The sequence below is a fragment of the Desmodus rotundus genome, chromosome 1, assembly GCF_022682495.2.
Source record: "Desmodus rotundus isolate HL8 chromosome 1, HLdesRot8A.1, whole genome shotgun sequence".
Lineage (NCBI taxonomy): Eukaryota > Metazoa > Chordata > Mammalia > Chiroptera > Phyllostomidae > Desmodus > Desmodus rotundus.
Genome location: NC_071387.1, coordinates 118,773,534 through 118,786,033, shown reverse-complemented (window position 1 = coordinate 118,786,033; position 12,500 = coordinate 118,773,534). Strand labels below are relative to the sequence as shown.

Sequence of the window (12,500 nt, the reverse complement as noted above, 5' to 3'; positions counted from 1 at the left end):
AAAACAGGGACAGTGATGCCCCTCTCCCAGGTTTTCTCAACATAAACTGAAGAAGTGGACATAACACACCGGACACATAGTAGATGCTCAGTAAACGCGAGTCCTTTTTCTTGACCTCACCTCAGCACTGACAGCCTGGGTTGCCCTACCGTTTCCCTGCTGTGTGCCCCTGAGCAAGTTACTTGACTGCTCTGTGCCTCACTTTCCTCATCTGTAAAATGGGGCTAGTGATCGTCCGTGCCGCATAGTGTGATCGGAGGCTAAATGACTTGTTACGAGGAAAGTGCTTAGAGCAGTGGCTGCTCCTGAGCCCTCCGTACATCTCCCACTGTTACACATCCCAGCCTCGTCCACCGAGCAGCTGAGGTCCTTCCAGCAGACATTGGTCAGGAGAAAAGATTAGGAAGCAGCCAGAAGGTGGAGTCTCTGCCTCCGCCCAGGTGTCTGCAGGGTCGGGAGAGGTCAGGGTGCTCTCCTACCGAAGGGAGAAGCCCCTCAACAAGGCCTGTGGGCCACGGTGGTGGTAGGGGGCTCTCTGGCCCCCAGGCCCACACTTGTGCTGAGCTCTGTCCCTCCAGGACACAAGCCCCTACTGAGGGCCTCTGAGTTCCCACCTGCGTGGCTGACACATCAGTCCTACCCAAGGCAGAACTTCAGAGCGAAAGAGTCTGGAGGGCCCTAGGCCTCGGGTGTGCCTCGGGAGAGTGACAGCGTTCCTTGGTCAACGCCCATCAAACAGGCCTACAGGCTGCACCGCCCATGAGAATGCCTGTCCCAGCCTTGGCGCCGTTAGGCCTCTCCCTGTCATCCGCCTCCCAACGCCACCATCCCTGTGCTTCCTGATACAGAACTAAGACCATAAATGATCCAAGCCGCAGGCGACACTGGCAGCCTCCATCCTGGGGAGAGGCTGAGGGAGCGGGGCTCGGGAAGGAAGCCACTTTTCTCCCGAACCTCTCCCTTGGCCTCTAGGACCCAGAGGAGTGTGGGCCTCCGGGCGCAGCAGGGGGCCCAGGGGCCTCTTGGAATGAGGGTTGAAAGTCTTGTTTGAGGCCAGGTTGTGCTGGTGGACTCACCGCCCTGGTGACCCAGGCCTCTTCTCCTATCACTGACTTTTTTGTCTTTGTTTGAATTTTCCACCCGGCCAGCATTAGGCAATGCCCACTTGTATTCAGAATCAGATGCCACTTCATTTGTCCCCCGTCACCTCTGTAGCCTGGATTCAGTGACCAAGGCCCTGTCTTCTCGTCCAGCCATTCCTTAACACACAAGCTTCACTGCAGACCCCCAGACCAGCTGCCCAGGCTCGCCACCCACTGGGTGCCACCCTGGCTGGGGCTGGGGGCAGATCAGAGAACACCAGGGCTGGAGGCAAGTGGGCAGCTAACCCCAGCCCCCTTGCTCACCTTTCCTCCATCCTCATTTTCCCAGCCCAATCTCTAGGTAGTCCACCGGCCTGACTCGAGGCCTCTGAATGCCCCTGGGCCCCCAGCCATCCCCCCTCCAGCCCATCCTCTGTCTGAGGATGGCTCGATGGTGCCCTGCGCTCAGGGCTCCCCACTGCCCACAGGGTGGAGACTGTGTGCCTGAGCACAGCCAGCCAGGTGGAGCCCCTGCTCTTCCCTGTCAGCCACCCCACCGGAGCTCGCCATCCCCTCCACTTGAAGTCTCTCCCAGCTCCCTTCCACTTGAGGTCCCTTGGCTCCTGAGACACATGTGAGGGGTCCCACGTGTCATCTTGCATGTCTATGATCTGGTGACAGGCCTGGCATGTGCAGTTGACAGAAGGCTTCTTGGGAGCAGGTTCTCTCCCCATTACTGTCCCTGAGACACAGGCAGGGTTGGGTAAAAGCCTACAGGGCCCTAGTGGGAAAGGGGTATGAGTCATCTACCAGCAGTGCTCAGGGCTGAGGAGGTCCCTGGGGCACTGTGATGAGCAGGTTGGACCTTCCAGAACCACCCAGGGACTTGCCCATGCCTTCCCTGGAGCCTTCCCTGGCTGAGGAGAAATGGTTTGGTGTATCAGGCTATTTGGGGGTACCCAGCAGTTCAGGACTATGCCCTCTCCTGTCCACATGCAGCCAGCCCGGGGCCTAGGTCTTCAGCTGTAGCCGTGCATGTGGGACGTGGGACTCGAGTAACCGTCACTGAGGGGACCTGGAGGCTGGCTCCCTGCACCTGGGGAGCCTGGGCCCGCCCTGCTCTCACGCCTATCTCTCCTCTCTCTCCAGGATGTTTGATGAGCGAATTTTCACAGGTATGTGTGGGCACCACCTTATCTTCCTGAAGCACCAAGCTGATGCCCCTACAAGTGCTTGAGCTGCCATTACACTGGATCCTGGCACAGAGGGGGGTCCCGGGCGTGGCTTCTGCATCCTGGGGCAGACGTAGGCCCCAGCTCCCCGCAGCAGACAATCCCGCAAGACTTGGTTGTCCTGAAGCAGGGAATAATAAAGCTAATGTTTGCCAAATACAACAAGTGGCAGGTACTCTTCCAAGCCGTTAGAATACAGACTTTTAAAAATATTTTATTTATTTATTTATTTATAGAGAGGGGAAGAGAGAAAGAGAAATGTCAAGTGTGGTTGCCTCTTGCATGCCCCCAACTGGGGGCCTGGCCCACAACCCAGGCATGTGCCCTGACTGGGAATCGAACCAGCGACCTTTCAGTTCACAGGCTGGCACTCAACCCACTGAGCCATACCAGCCAGGGCTAGAATACATAATTTTAATTTAGTTTCCAACAGTTGTATCAAATGTTTTGTTTTTCCTAAAGCCCAGCTAGTGAGCGGTGGGGCTGGGATGCACACCCAGGCACGTAGCCCCAGAGCCCGGGCCGTGACCCGTAGGCAGTGTGCCTCTCAGGAGGAGGCCGGCACTGCCTGGATCAACAAAGGGAGCACGGATCTTAGGGTACAATGTACCCAGATCCCAGTTCCAACCCTACTTCCCACTAGCTCTGTGACTCTGGGCAGCATTTTATAGACCTCAGTTTCCCCGCCTGTGAAGCGGGTGCGATGAGAGTGCCTTCCTCTGGGTTCCTGGGGCGACCAAATGAGAGAAGGGCCCCATAGGACGGCCGTGAGGGAGACTCAGCCCCTTTCCTGAGGGCTCCCTCACCCGAGCAGCATATGCGAGGTCAGGACTGTCACTTCTGGTAGCCTCTTCCTCCTTCCCAGTCCTCACAGACTCCTGGCCCTTGGCCCTATTCCTTCTCCCAGGGACGGCATCTTTCCCCGGGACCCACCCTGGCCCCGCTGGACATAGAGCCCACAAGAAGGGGGGGCCGAGGCCAGATCACACCCAGGGGTGCTCCCACAGGCAGGGAGAGGCTGGAGAGCCTTCACCCTGATCTGCCATGCCCCTCCCTGACTCTCCACCCAGGGAATAAATTTACCAAAGACCCCACGAAACTGGAGCCAGCCAGCCCGCCAGAGGACACCTCTGTGGAAATCTCCCGGGCCACTGTTCTTGACCTGGCCGGCACTGCCCGGTAAGGCCCACCCCAGCCCCTGGCCCGTGGGCACCCCTAACCCTGAACTGAGGTGGTGTCACCTGTGGGGAGGAACAAGGCCTAGGGCTGGCCCCGGATGCTGTGCACAGTGTCTCCCAACCCCCCGATGCCCTACACAGGCACAGGGCCATCCCACACAGACCCCCTGACGCACACGGCGGGTCCCGGCCCCCATCCCCCACTGGGCAGGGAGAATCTAAAGGGACAGAGAAGGAAGGCAGAGACTGCTGATTTTCCTCCCCCTGGAGAACTCTTGTCTGCCCTTGGGAACTGGCTGCACGTCACCTGGTCTCACAAACCTTCCTTGGCCCCCAGGCACCTGCCCTGTGCGTCCACAAGGCCCTGCACTCAGCTCATGGCCTGTTCACCATCCACTAGCACTCCCCACCCACACTCTGGGCCTCTGGGGGCCAGGGATGGGCCAGTTATCCCAAACCCACAAATCCAGCCCAGGCCTCCCCAACAGGTTCAGTGAAGTAACCAAATAGTCCACGCCTGCCGCCCTGCCCAGCTTTGCTCCCCATCCCCCTCCTCAGACTCTTGGCCGGTGCACTGGGGACCTTGCCGTGGAGAGGGCCACTCTGGGGGGGTGGGAGGGAGCGCGGTCGGGGTGCCTTCTGAACTGGCAGTCTGGAGGGGAAAGCTGGGCTGGTGCCCTGTCATTCCTCATCTTCCTTCCCACAGGACAGACAGGAGCGGGACCTCTGAAGACTGTGGGCCAGGTATGGGGGACCAGGACCCCGCAGTGTCCACCAGCCCTACCCAGCAGCTCAGGCCATGAGCCTGGAGGACTCATGAATAGCCTCTGTCCACCCCTGTCCCCTTACTGCCCCCAGGCCTCAGAGCATTCTGGGAGTTGCAGAGCATGCTGGGAGCTTACAGGTGGTGGGGTGCAGGGAGCGGCCAATGGGATTTGGGCAGCACTGTGAGGGAGTCGGCAAACCTGGATTCTTTTTTTTTTTAATTTTTATTGTTATTCAATTACAGTTGTATGCCTTTTCTCCCCATCCCTCCACCCCACCCCCAAACCTGGATTCTGGCATCACCACTGCCTCCTAGTATGTCTGTGGTGAGGGGCTCCCCACCGCGCCGTGGGCCTTGGTTGCCAGGTCCATATGTTGGAGACACCAGGACTGACATCCTGGTCTGGGCAGGAGCATAGGGGCTGGTGTGGCCTTTCCTGGGTGCCACTAACAAGCCACTGGCATGAGCATGATTTGGAAGGGCTCGCCTCGCCCAGCCACTCTCACATCCACATTTGACTGGGTCCCCTGTTTCCCTGCTTGCAGGAACCTCTGGGGAGCTGGGTGGGCTGCGGCCCATCAAAATCGAGCCGGAGGATCTGGATATCATTCAGGTCACCATCCCAGGTAAGGGACAAACATCGGAAGGGCCGCCCCTGCCCCCCCGCCCCCCCCACCCCCTTTCCCTGAGCCTACAGGAATCGAGCTCCTCCCACAAGGGGGCTCGTAGACCCACAGGAACCTCTGTGCTCCCTCCCAGCCACTCTGGGGCTATCCCCTTCGTCTCTCGAGGGCCTGCCTGGCTGCGGTTTCTCTAGTGTGGGCCTGAGGATGGTGGGGTCTCAAATGTGCCCTCCGCGGCCATACCTGCCCTGTGTGCTGGGAGTCATGCCTCAGCTCCACCTCCCTGAAGGGCCCCAGCTTCTCCTCTCTGGCCTAGCTTCCCTGGGGTTTGGGAGGCAGGAGGAAGGAGAAGAAAAGTCACTGGAGTAAGAGGATCTGACTTGGACTCCAGACTTGGAACCTCTAAGCTCAGTTTCCACATCTGTGAGGAGGAGGAGGAGGGTATACTTGGCTCTGGGGGTTCAGCGTGAGGTAAACACTGGGAGCTCCCAACAGTCCAGGCCCCTGGGCCAGGCCCGGCCTCTTGTCATTAGGCCTTCCCCCACCCCCTGCTCGAGTCCAGGGAACGGCTTCCTCGAGCCTCCTGCTCTGTGGGCGTGCTGGACGAGGGTCCCTGAGGGACCGTGATAGGGTGGGACAGGCAGAAGATTCCCTTGTCATTTGGAGTTTTATCTCCAGACCCTTCGCCAACCTCTGAGGAAATGACAGACTCGATGCCCGGGCATCTGCCCTCGGAAGATTCTGGTTATGGGATGGAGATGCTGACTGGTAAGAAGTGGGCTGGGGTCTCACCTCCCTGGGGCATGACAGGGAGGGGTTCAGGAAGTGCGCAGGCTTTTCTTGGTATTGACTCATCTTCTTAGAGGAAACCCAGAGTATACCAGATTCCCTCTCCCAGCCCCGGTTCCTTTCTGAACACTGGAAGCTGACTGTGATTTATATTAAGTCTGGTTACTAATCTTTCCCAGAAGCCCTCATTTGGATTAATTAGGTCACTTATTCAACAACTATTTATTGAGCACCTGCTATGTGCCAGATCCTGTCTGAGGTTCGGGGGACAGAAGAGCAAACCAAATAGGCCAAATTCCCTGCCCCCATGGGGCTGACATCCCAGGGCAGGGAGACAGATGAGAAGAAATCTCTAAGTCAAATAGAAAGTCAGGTGCTATCATGCAGGTGGTCCACAGGCAGGAGGGGGCCTCAGGAGAAGTCCTGGGGTCAGGAGAGGACAGTAACCACAGGACGCGGGTGGTCAGAGTGGACTTCACTGAGAAAGTGCCGTTGGAGCAAAGACCTGAAGGGGGGCAGGTGGGAGCCATGTGGATACCAGGGAAGAGCTTTCCAGCAGCAGGAACAACAAGGGCAAAGGCCCGGGGGTCTGTGCCCAGGATGTCCGTGAGGAAGCCCGGCAGCTAGAGCAGACTGAGGCGGGAAGGTGAGTCAGAGAGGTGGTGGGGTGGGTTCTGCAGGGCAGGTCCATCTGAGGAAGGGGTGGGGGCTTGATTCCAAGGATGCAGGAACACCTGGGAGCTTGGAACTAACAAGGGACAGTTTAACAATATTTACTCTGACCGTGGGGTTGAGAATAGACTGCAGAGGAGTGGGGACGAGACAAACAGACTATTGCAATAATCTAGGCAGGAGGAGTGGTCTTCTGTATGTTTTCTTTTAAGATTGTAATTGTTTTCAGAGAGAGGGGAAGGGAGGGGAAAAAGAGAGGGAGAGAAACATCAGTTGGCTGCCTCTCACACGCCGGCTGGGTGGGACCTGACCGGAACGACACAGCAACCCTTCAGTTCAAAACCACACCAGCCAGGGCTGTGCGTTGTTTTCTTAACTTGATTTTAGAAGGAAACTGAAATGAATACTTCAGTATATGTGCCTAACTCCTAGCTCCAACCCTTACCCACAGATGTTAATAGAGGGAATAAAAATAAGAATTATTATAGGTAAAGTTTATCAAATGTGAATCACTGTAAAGCTAAATAGTACGTAGACGTTAGTACAGAAGGTTCGTACGTATGGCAGAAAATGGTGTCGGTCCTCAGGTGACTGGAGTTTGAAAAACTCTGTAATAGGGATGCAGGGCCAGGCCAGGGGACTTCAAGAAGAGGGATGGCATTTGTTGCTCTCCCTCCCTGATGTCCAGTGTGGGCTTCATCAGGAAAGGAGGGGAGGGGCAGGGATTGCTCAAGGATGTCATGGAAAAGCACAGTAGGCAGCACTTAGATGAACAATGCAAAGAGAACCGGAATGTTCTGTGCGAAAAGCACGTGCAGACGCATATGGACAATACAGCATTTCTCTAAAGCTGAAAACAAAAACGGCAGTATTCTTTTTTAAAGATTTTATTTATTTATTTATTTTTAGAAAGAGGGGAAGGGAGGGAGAAAGAGAGGGAGAGAAACATCGATGTGCAAGCGAAACATACATTGGTTGCCTCTCGCACACCCCCAACCAGGGACCTATCCTGCCACCCAGGCATGTGCTCTGACTGGGAATCGAACCAGCGACCTTTTGGTTCTCAGGCTGGGACTCAATCCACTGAGCCACACCAGCCAGGGCCCAAAACGGTAGCTTTTTAATGTTTTATTTAAAAAGCAGGTGCGAATATGACCAAATGCTAACATACATTGTGGGTACATGTCTGATAATATTCTGTATGCTTTTCTGTATGTTTTCATTTTTCCATACCAAAAATAAACAAATGACTGGAAAAATAAGTAAGGCTTCCTGCAGGCCCCCGGTGGGTGATGCCACGCGAATTGGTGACAGAATAAAGGCAGAACATCGCTCCCCTCATTTGCTTCCATATCTGTTAGGGAGAATGGTCTGGAAATGGAAGAGAGTGAGGAGGACCTGGGAGTCCCATTCATTAAGAAGATATGAGGGTTGCAGAGCTCTGTGGGTGAGTGTAGGTTTCCAGCTTCTGATGAATTGAGTTCCAGGCAGCTAATAGCTGAGATCCACCATCCGTAGCACTTGAGAGGTCATGGTGGATGGAAGCTGAGGTAACAAAAAAACAAGACTTCAAGATGGGGGTTTGGCCCCGGCCGGTGTGGCTCAGGTGGTTGGAGTGTCATCCCGTAGACTGAGGAGTCACGGGTTCAGTTCCCAGTCGGGGTGCATGCCTGCCTGGGTTGCAGGTTCAGTGCCGGTCAGGATGCATGCAGGAGCAGCCGGTCAGTGTTTCTCTCTCTCCCTCCCTTCCCCTTGCTCTAGAATCAGTGGGCATATCCTTGGGTGAGAATTAAAGGGAAAAAAAAAAAGATGTGGGTTTGCCCAAATTGCAGACGGATAGACTGGGCATCAGTCCCAGGCACAGTTCCGGAAAAGATTTCTACAGAAACAACTGTGAGTCATCGGAAGGGACCCCGTGTGGGTCATGCATGGGGAGTGAGTTCGCTCATGGGCCGTCAGGATCTTGGACTGGCCCTGGGCCAGCTGGGGAAGCGGGGCTGCATGGTACCCCAGCCTCCACCTGGGGGAGTGTTCCTGTGCTGTCCCAAAGGGCTCGGACCTTTCAGAAATATTCATGAGTTAGTTGGACAAAGGGACCTCAGGCAGCAGAATCCTGCGATCTACTGATGCCTCGGGAAGGAACGGGCTGTCCACCCAAGACTGATGCTTCTTGTGGCTCTGACAGACCAGACGCTGGGTGAAATGCATAAGAATTCAGAGCCCAAGGACGTGTCATGAGTTGTATTCCTCAGGGAACGACTCTGAGACTGAGACGGAGATTAACGTGTGGGATGTTTACTGGGGCTGCTCTTGGGATCAGCTCCTATGTAAAGCAGGGGATGGAAGCCCAGGGGGCCAGAGGGAGAGGTTGAGACATGATGCGGCCCAGTAACAGTCTCTGCCAGCCCCACAGGGAGCTCTGGAGCCAGAATAGCCCCCTACAGTTGTTCTGAGTTGAACCAGAATGTCCTAGCCTTTATATGCCCTCCTTCATTAGGTACAGGGTATGGGTTGGCCCAGAAGGGTGGTCCTTGAAGGGGCAGCTGACCCGGTTGCCAGCTAATCATGGTCTCTACCTCTGGGGCAACAAGCTGGGGATCTTGTGGAACATCTGTGTCCACCACAGCATGGATGGACGATCGCACCATAGAGAGAGACAGCCAAGAAACAAACACAGCGAGTAAACAGGACAAAGAAAGGAGAGCTTGCATCGGGGCGTCTCTCGTGCACCTTTTACTGGGCAGAACTTCCGTAGTGCATATGGGGAAATGAGTGCTGACACGGTGCAAAGACAAATGCACACACTGCTTTTTAAAGAAACTTGTCAGCTTGAAGAGCCATGAAAATGAGCTCCCCGGTCGTTCCAGGAATCCATTCCTAGGAAAATATCTGAAATAGGGACAACATTGTCTGTATAGAGGTGTTCGTGACAGTGTTACCGATAATGATGAAAAATTGGAAAGAGTCCTGGCCGGGTGGCTCAGTAGTTGGAGCATTGTCCCATACGCCAAAAGTTGAGGGTTCAATTCCCGGTCAGGGCACATGCCTAGGTTGAGGGTTCAGTCCCCTCTTCACTCCAGTCTGTTGGGGTGCGGGAGGCAGCTGATCAGTGTTTCTGTCTCCCTTGCTCGCTCTCTCTAAAGTTAATAAACATGTCCTCGGATGAGGATTCTTTTTTTAATTGGAAAGAATCAGCCCAACTACCAGGGCACTGTTAATGGTACCCTGCCTGACACATTCATGCACTAAAAATAGGCACCAAGGGAAAATGCAAAAGACACAAAAATGAGTGTTGACAACCATGTTGAAGACATAATCACTGGTTTAAAAACAGAAAAGGAAATATCAAAATAGTGGCTGCGTTAGGTTAGGTGCATTGTCTTTCTTGTGTCCTCAATCAGTTGTGATGTGCTTTCGGTCCCTCGGTAGTGAAGAAAGGATGTTATTTGTCAGGCACGGGCTCAGGCTGACCAGGCTGACAGCAGTGTGTGCAGACCGTGGGGAGTTTGGTTGGCCAGGGGCTGTGGATGGGCTGCCAGTGTGGCCTGGCCGCTGAGAGGCCCCCGGCGCCTGGCTGCGCTCACAGCAGTAGAGGAAACCACAGGGTCCCCATTCAGAGACCTAGAGGCTGGTGGCACTAGAGGTGGGGGGGCCATGGACCAGGATGGTGCCCTTTCTGTTGGAAAGGTTTCTCCCTCCTGGTTTGATGGCAGGAAACCGAGGCCTGGCGGCACCAGTCTACCTCCCCAAAGCCACCCAGCCTTGGGCCGGAACCCAGGTTTGCCAGCTTTCCATCCGGGGCTCCTTGCAAGGCACCTCATTCAGAATTCTGAAGATTCTGGGGTTCTCAGGACCCTGTGGGCTAGAGGAGGAGTGTGGTGCTGTGCTTTTTTCTGTTTACACGTGCCTGGTGTGAGGTAAATGATGCAGACATCTGTACCAGGTAATGGTTCACCTGCCCCCGCCAGGCGCCCCTGAGTTTAGTGTCCACCTCTGTGTTTTTCTACACACGGGCTGATGCACATGGGCTGATGTACGCGGTCACCGTTTTGTGCACTGGCCCTGGTGTCCTCACGTGGCCGTGTCTGCAGCAGCACGGCACCCACTGTGTCGGCAGGCCCTCGGTCATTCACTGAGGTCGTTTCCAGTCTCTCGGTGTTCAAACGGGGGCAGTCAGCTTGAGGACAAGTGTGTTCAGAGTAAAGAGCCTAGTGGAGAATCAAGCAAGTTCCCCTCATTAGAACTTGGGGCACCCAGGTTTGTTGCCCACTGGAGAAGACCTAGCCCTGTTTGGGGACCCAACAAGGCTGGCAGAAGCCCCCCCTGCCCCCCCACCAGTTTGGGCCCCGGTGGGTGGCTGGGTCAGGTCCTCCCCTGCCTGGTGCTCTGGAACATTGCCTGGGGGTGGCACTGCACGTGGACAGCTGACGGCAGCGACGGACTCCAGGCTGGGTCTACCCTCTCCTGTCCCTCACAGGCCCCTGGTGGACTTAATAGGTGTTCCAGGTGTGGCACGTGGGCAGCTTCCTTCACCCCAGGATGCCGTACCTGAATCCTGGTCACGGGCGCCTGCCCAGGAAAGCCCTCCCTGGCGGCCCTGCTTGTCCCTCTGTCCCCACCAGACTCACGTCTTCCCATGTGCCGTGCTCCAGCGAATTAACAGGGTCCCCCAGAAGCTGACCCGAGACAGTGCACTCGTTCACTTGGAAGGAGACCTGGGACCACCAGTCCGAGGTGGGAAGTGGGCCTGAGGCAGTACGGGCGTGTCATCAGGCCTGTGACCACTGCAGGCAGCTGAGCCGAGGGCCCACGAGAGCCCACTGACCACACGCCTATTTACGCAGATGGATGAGGAAGGAGCTGGGTTAGTGGTCTGTCAAGTCGCCCCCCATTATTGGCTGAGAGCTCTTCGCAGGGCGTTAACTGCAGGCTCACAGTTTGCCGGTTCTTCTCCTGCAGCCGGTTCTTCAGGTAGAGTCAGGGGGACCCAGCATGTACCGCCCATAGTGTGTCCATTTTCCTGAGGAAAGTTTAGGCCTAAACTTCAGGGCTGGCCCTCCACCTTTTCAAGTCAGCAGCTAAGCATAGATGAAACCTTCCAGAACCTTCCAGCTCCTTCCAGGCCAAACCCCAAGGCTCAAGCTTGTCTGGTGATCCCAGATGTGCTGGTTCATGTGCCCTCAGTCGGTGAGCAGGCCGTGACCATTGACGGCTCTCCCTGGATTAGCCTGTTGCTTGCACTCAGGGTCACATCTGGGATGGGGGACAGCGCCCTGCATCCTCGTCACCCAGTACTCTCCTGAGCTGGGAGAGCAGACCTGGGGTCCACCTGCTCCACCATCCCCCAGCTAAGCAGCATGTTGTAGCTGAAAGGAGCTGTTTAAGGGCTGGTACCGTGTGTGAAGGCACCAGTGAGCTTCCTCGGTCACAACTGCCATCTGGCTGTCAAAAATGTCGGAAATCCCTCAGTGCCTCCTAAGCCCTGGCGATAAAGGCTGCAGCTGAGGGCCTATCCCAGTCACCCCACTCCCAGTGGTCCACATCCGCTTGTCATCCTCCAGCCCAAACCCCTCACCTGAGTCTGGCCCCCTCCCTGCCTGAGTCCCTCCCATTCCACCTCTTTTCCTGGACTTGGGTCCAGCCCAGGCACTCCCCTCCTGCAGGAAGCCTCACTGTGCACTGTCCTGCATCCTTGCCACCTGCAGACAAGCATCTGGAAACAAGGTTGAATCCGTTGCTGCCGGCCTGGGCTGGCACCAGTGCCACCTCATCAGCCCAACCCCTCTTCACCTGGCCCAGGATGGCTCTGTGCCCCCCCACCTGTCCCTCCCTCTGTTGCCTTATGTGAATCTGTTTTTCTTAATAGCGTCACCCCCATCAGGCATTATGTGTTGTGTCTGCCTCACACCAGGAAGGCAGGGCTTTGTCTTGTTCCTGAGCGTCCTGAGTGCCTGGAACAGAACACAGTGCCTTGCAAGCAGGACCAGCAGGCACGGGACTGGTCACCAGGTGGTGCTTACCAAATGCGGTGGGATGCCTGGTCTCTGCACCCGCCCTCCTCGCATGGAGGCGAGGGTGGGGTGCCTGTACTACATTGAGGTCGCTGATCCCTTCCGGGGGTCACTATGCCATGCTGCAATGTCAGAGCCCGCCAGCCT

The 12,500-nt window shown here is 56.0% G+C and overlaps 1 protein-coding gene across 5 annotated transcripts in view; it reads left to right on the top strand.

Annotated features, from left to right (window-relative positions):
- GTF2IRD1 (GTF2I repeat domain containing 1) overlaps window positions 1-12,500 on the top strand; it is a 103,687-nt gene that overhangs the window by 47,571 nt on the left and 43,616 nt on the right. For all 5 annotated transcript variants that reach the window (XM_053929988.2, XM_053929967.2, XM_053929946.2 and 2 more), the window contains exons 10-14: window positions 2,232-2,257; window positions 3,385-3,493; window positions 4,199-4,236; window positions 4,804-4,884; window positions 5,560-5,649. In XM_053929988.2, the coding sequence (XP_053785963.1) occupies window positions 2,232-2,257; window positions 3,385-3,493; window positions 4,199-4,236; window positions 4,804-4,884; window positions 5,560-5,649 (344 nt within the window). The remainder of the gene's footprint in view (window positions 1-2,231; window positions 2,258-3,384; window positions 3,494-4,198; window positions 4,237-4,803; window positions 4,885-5,559; window positions 5,650-12,500) is intronic.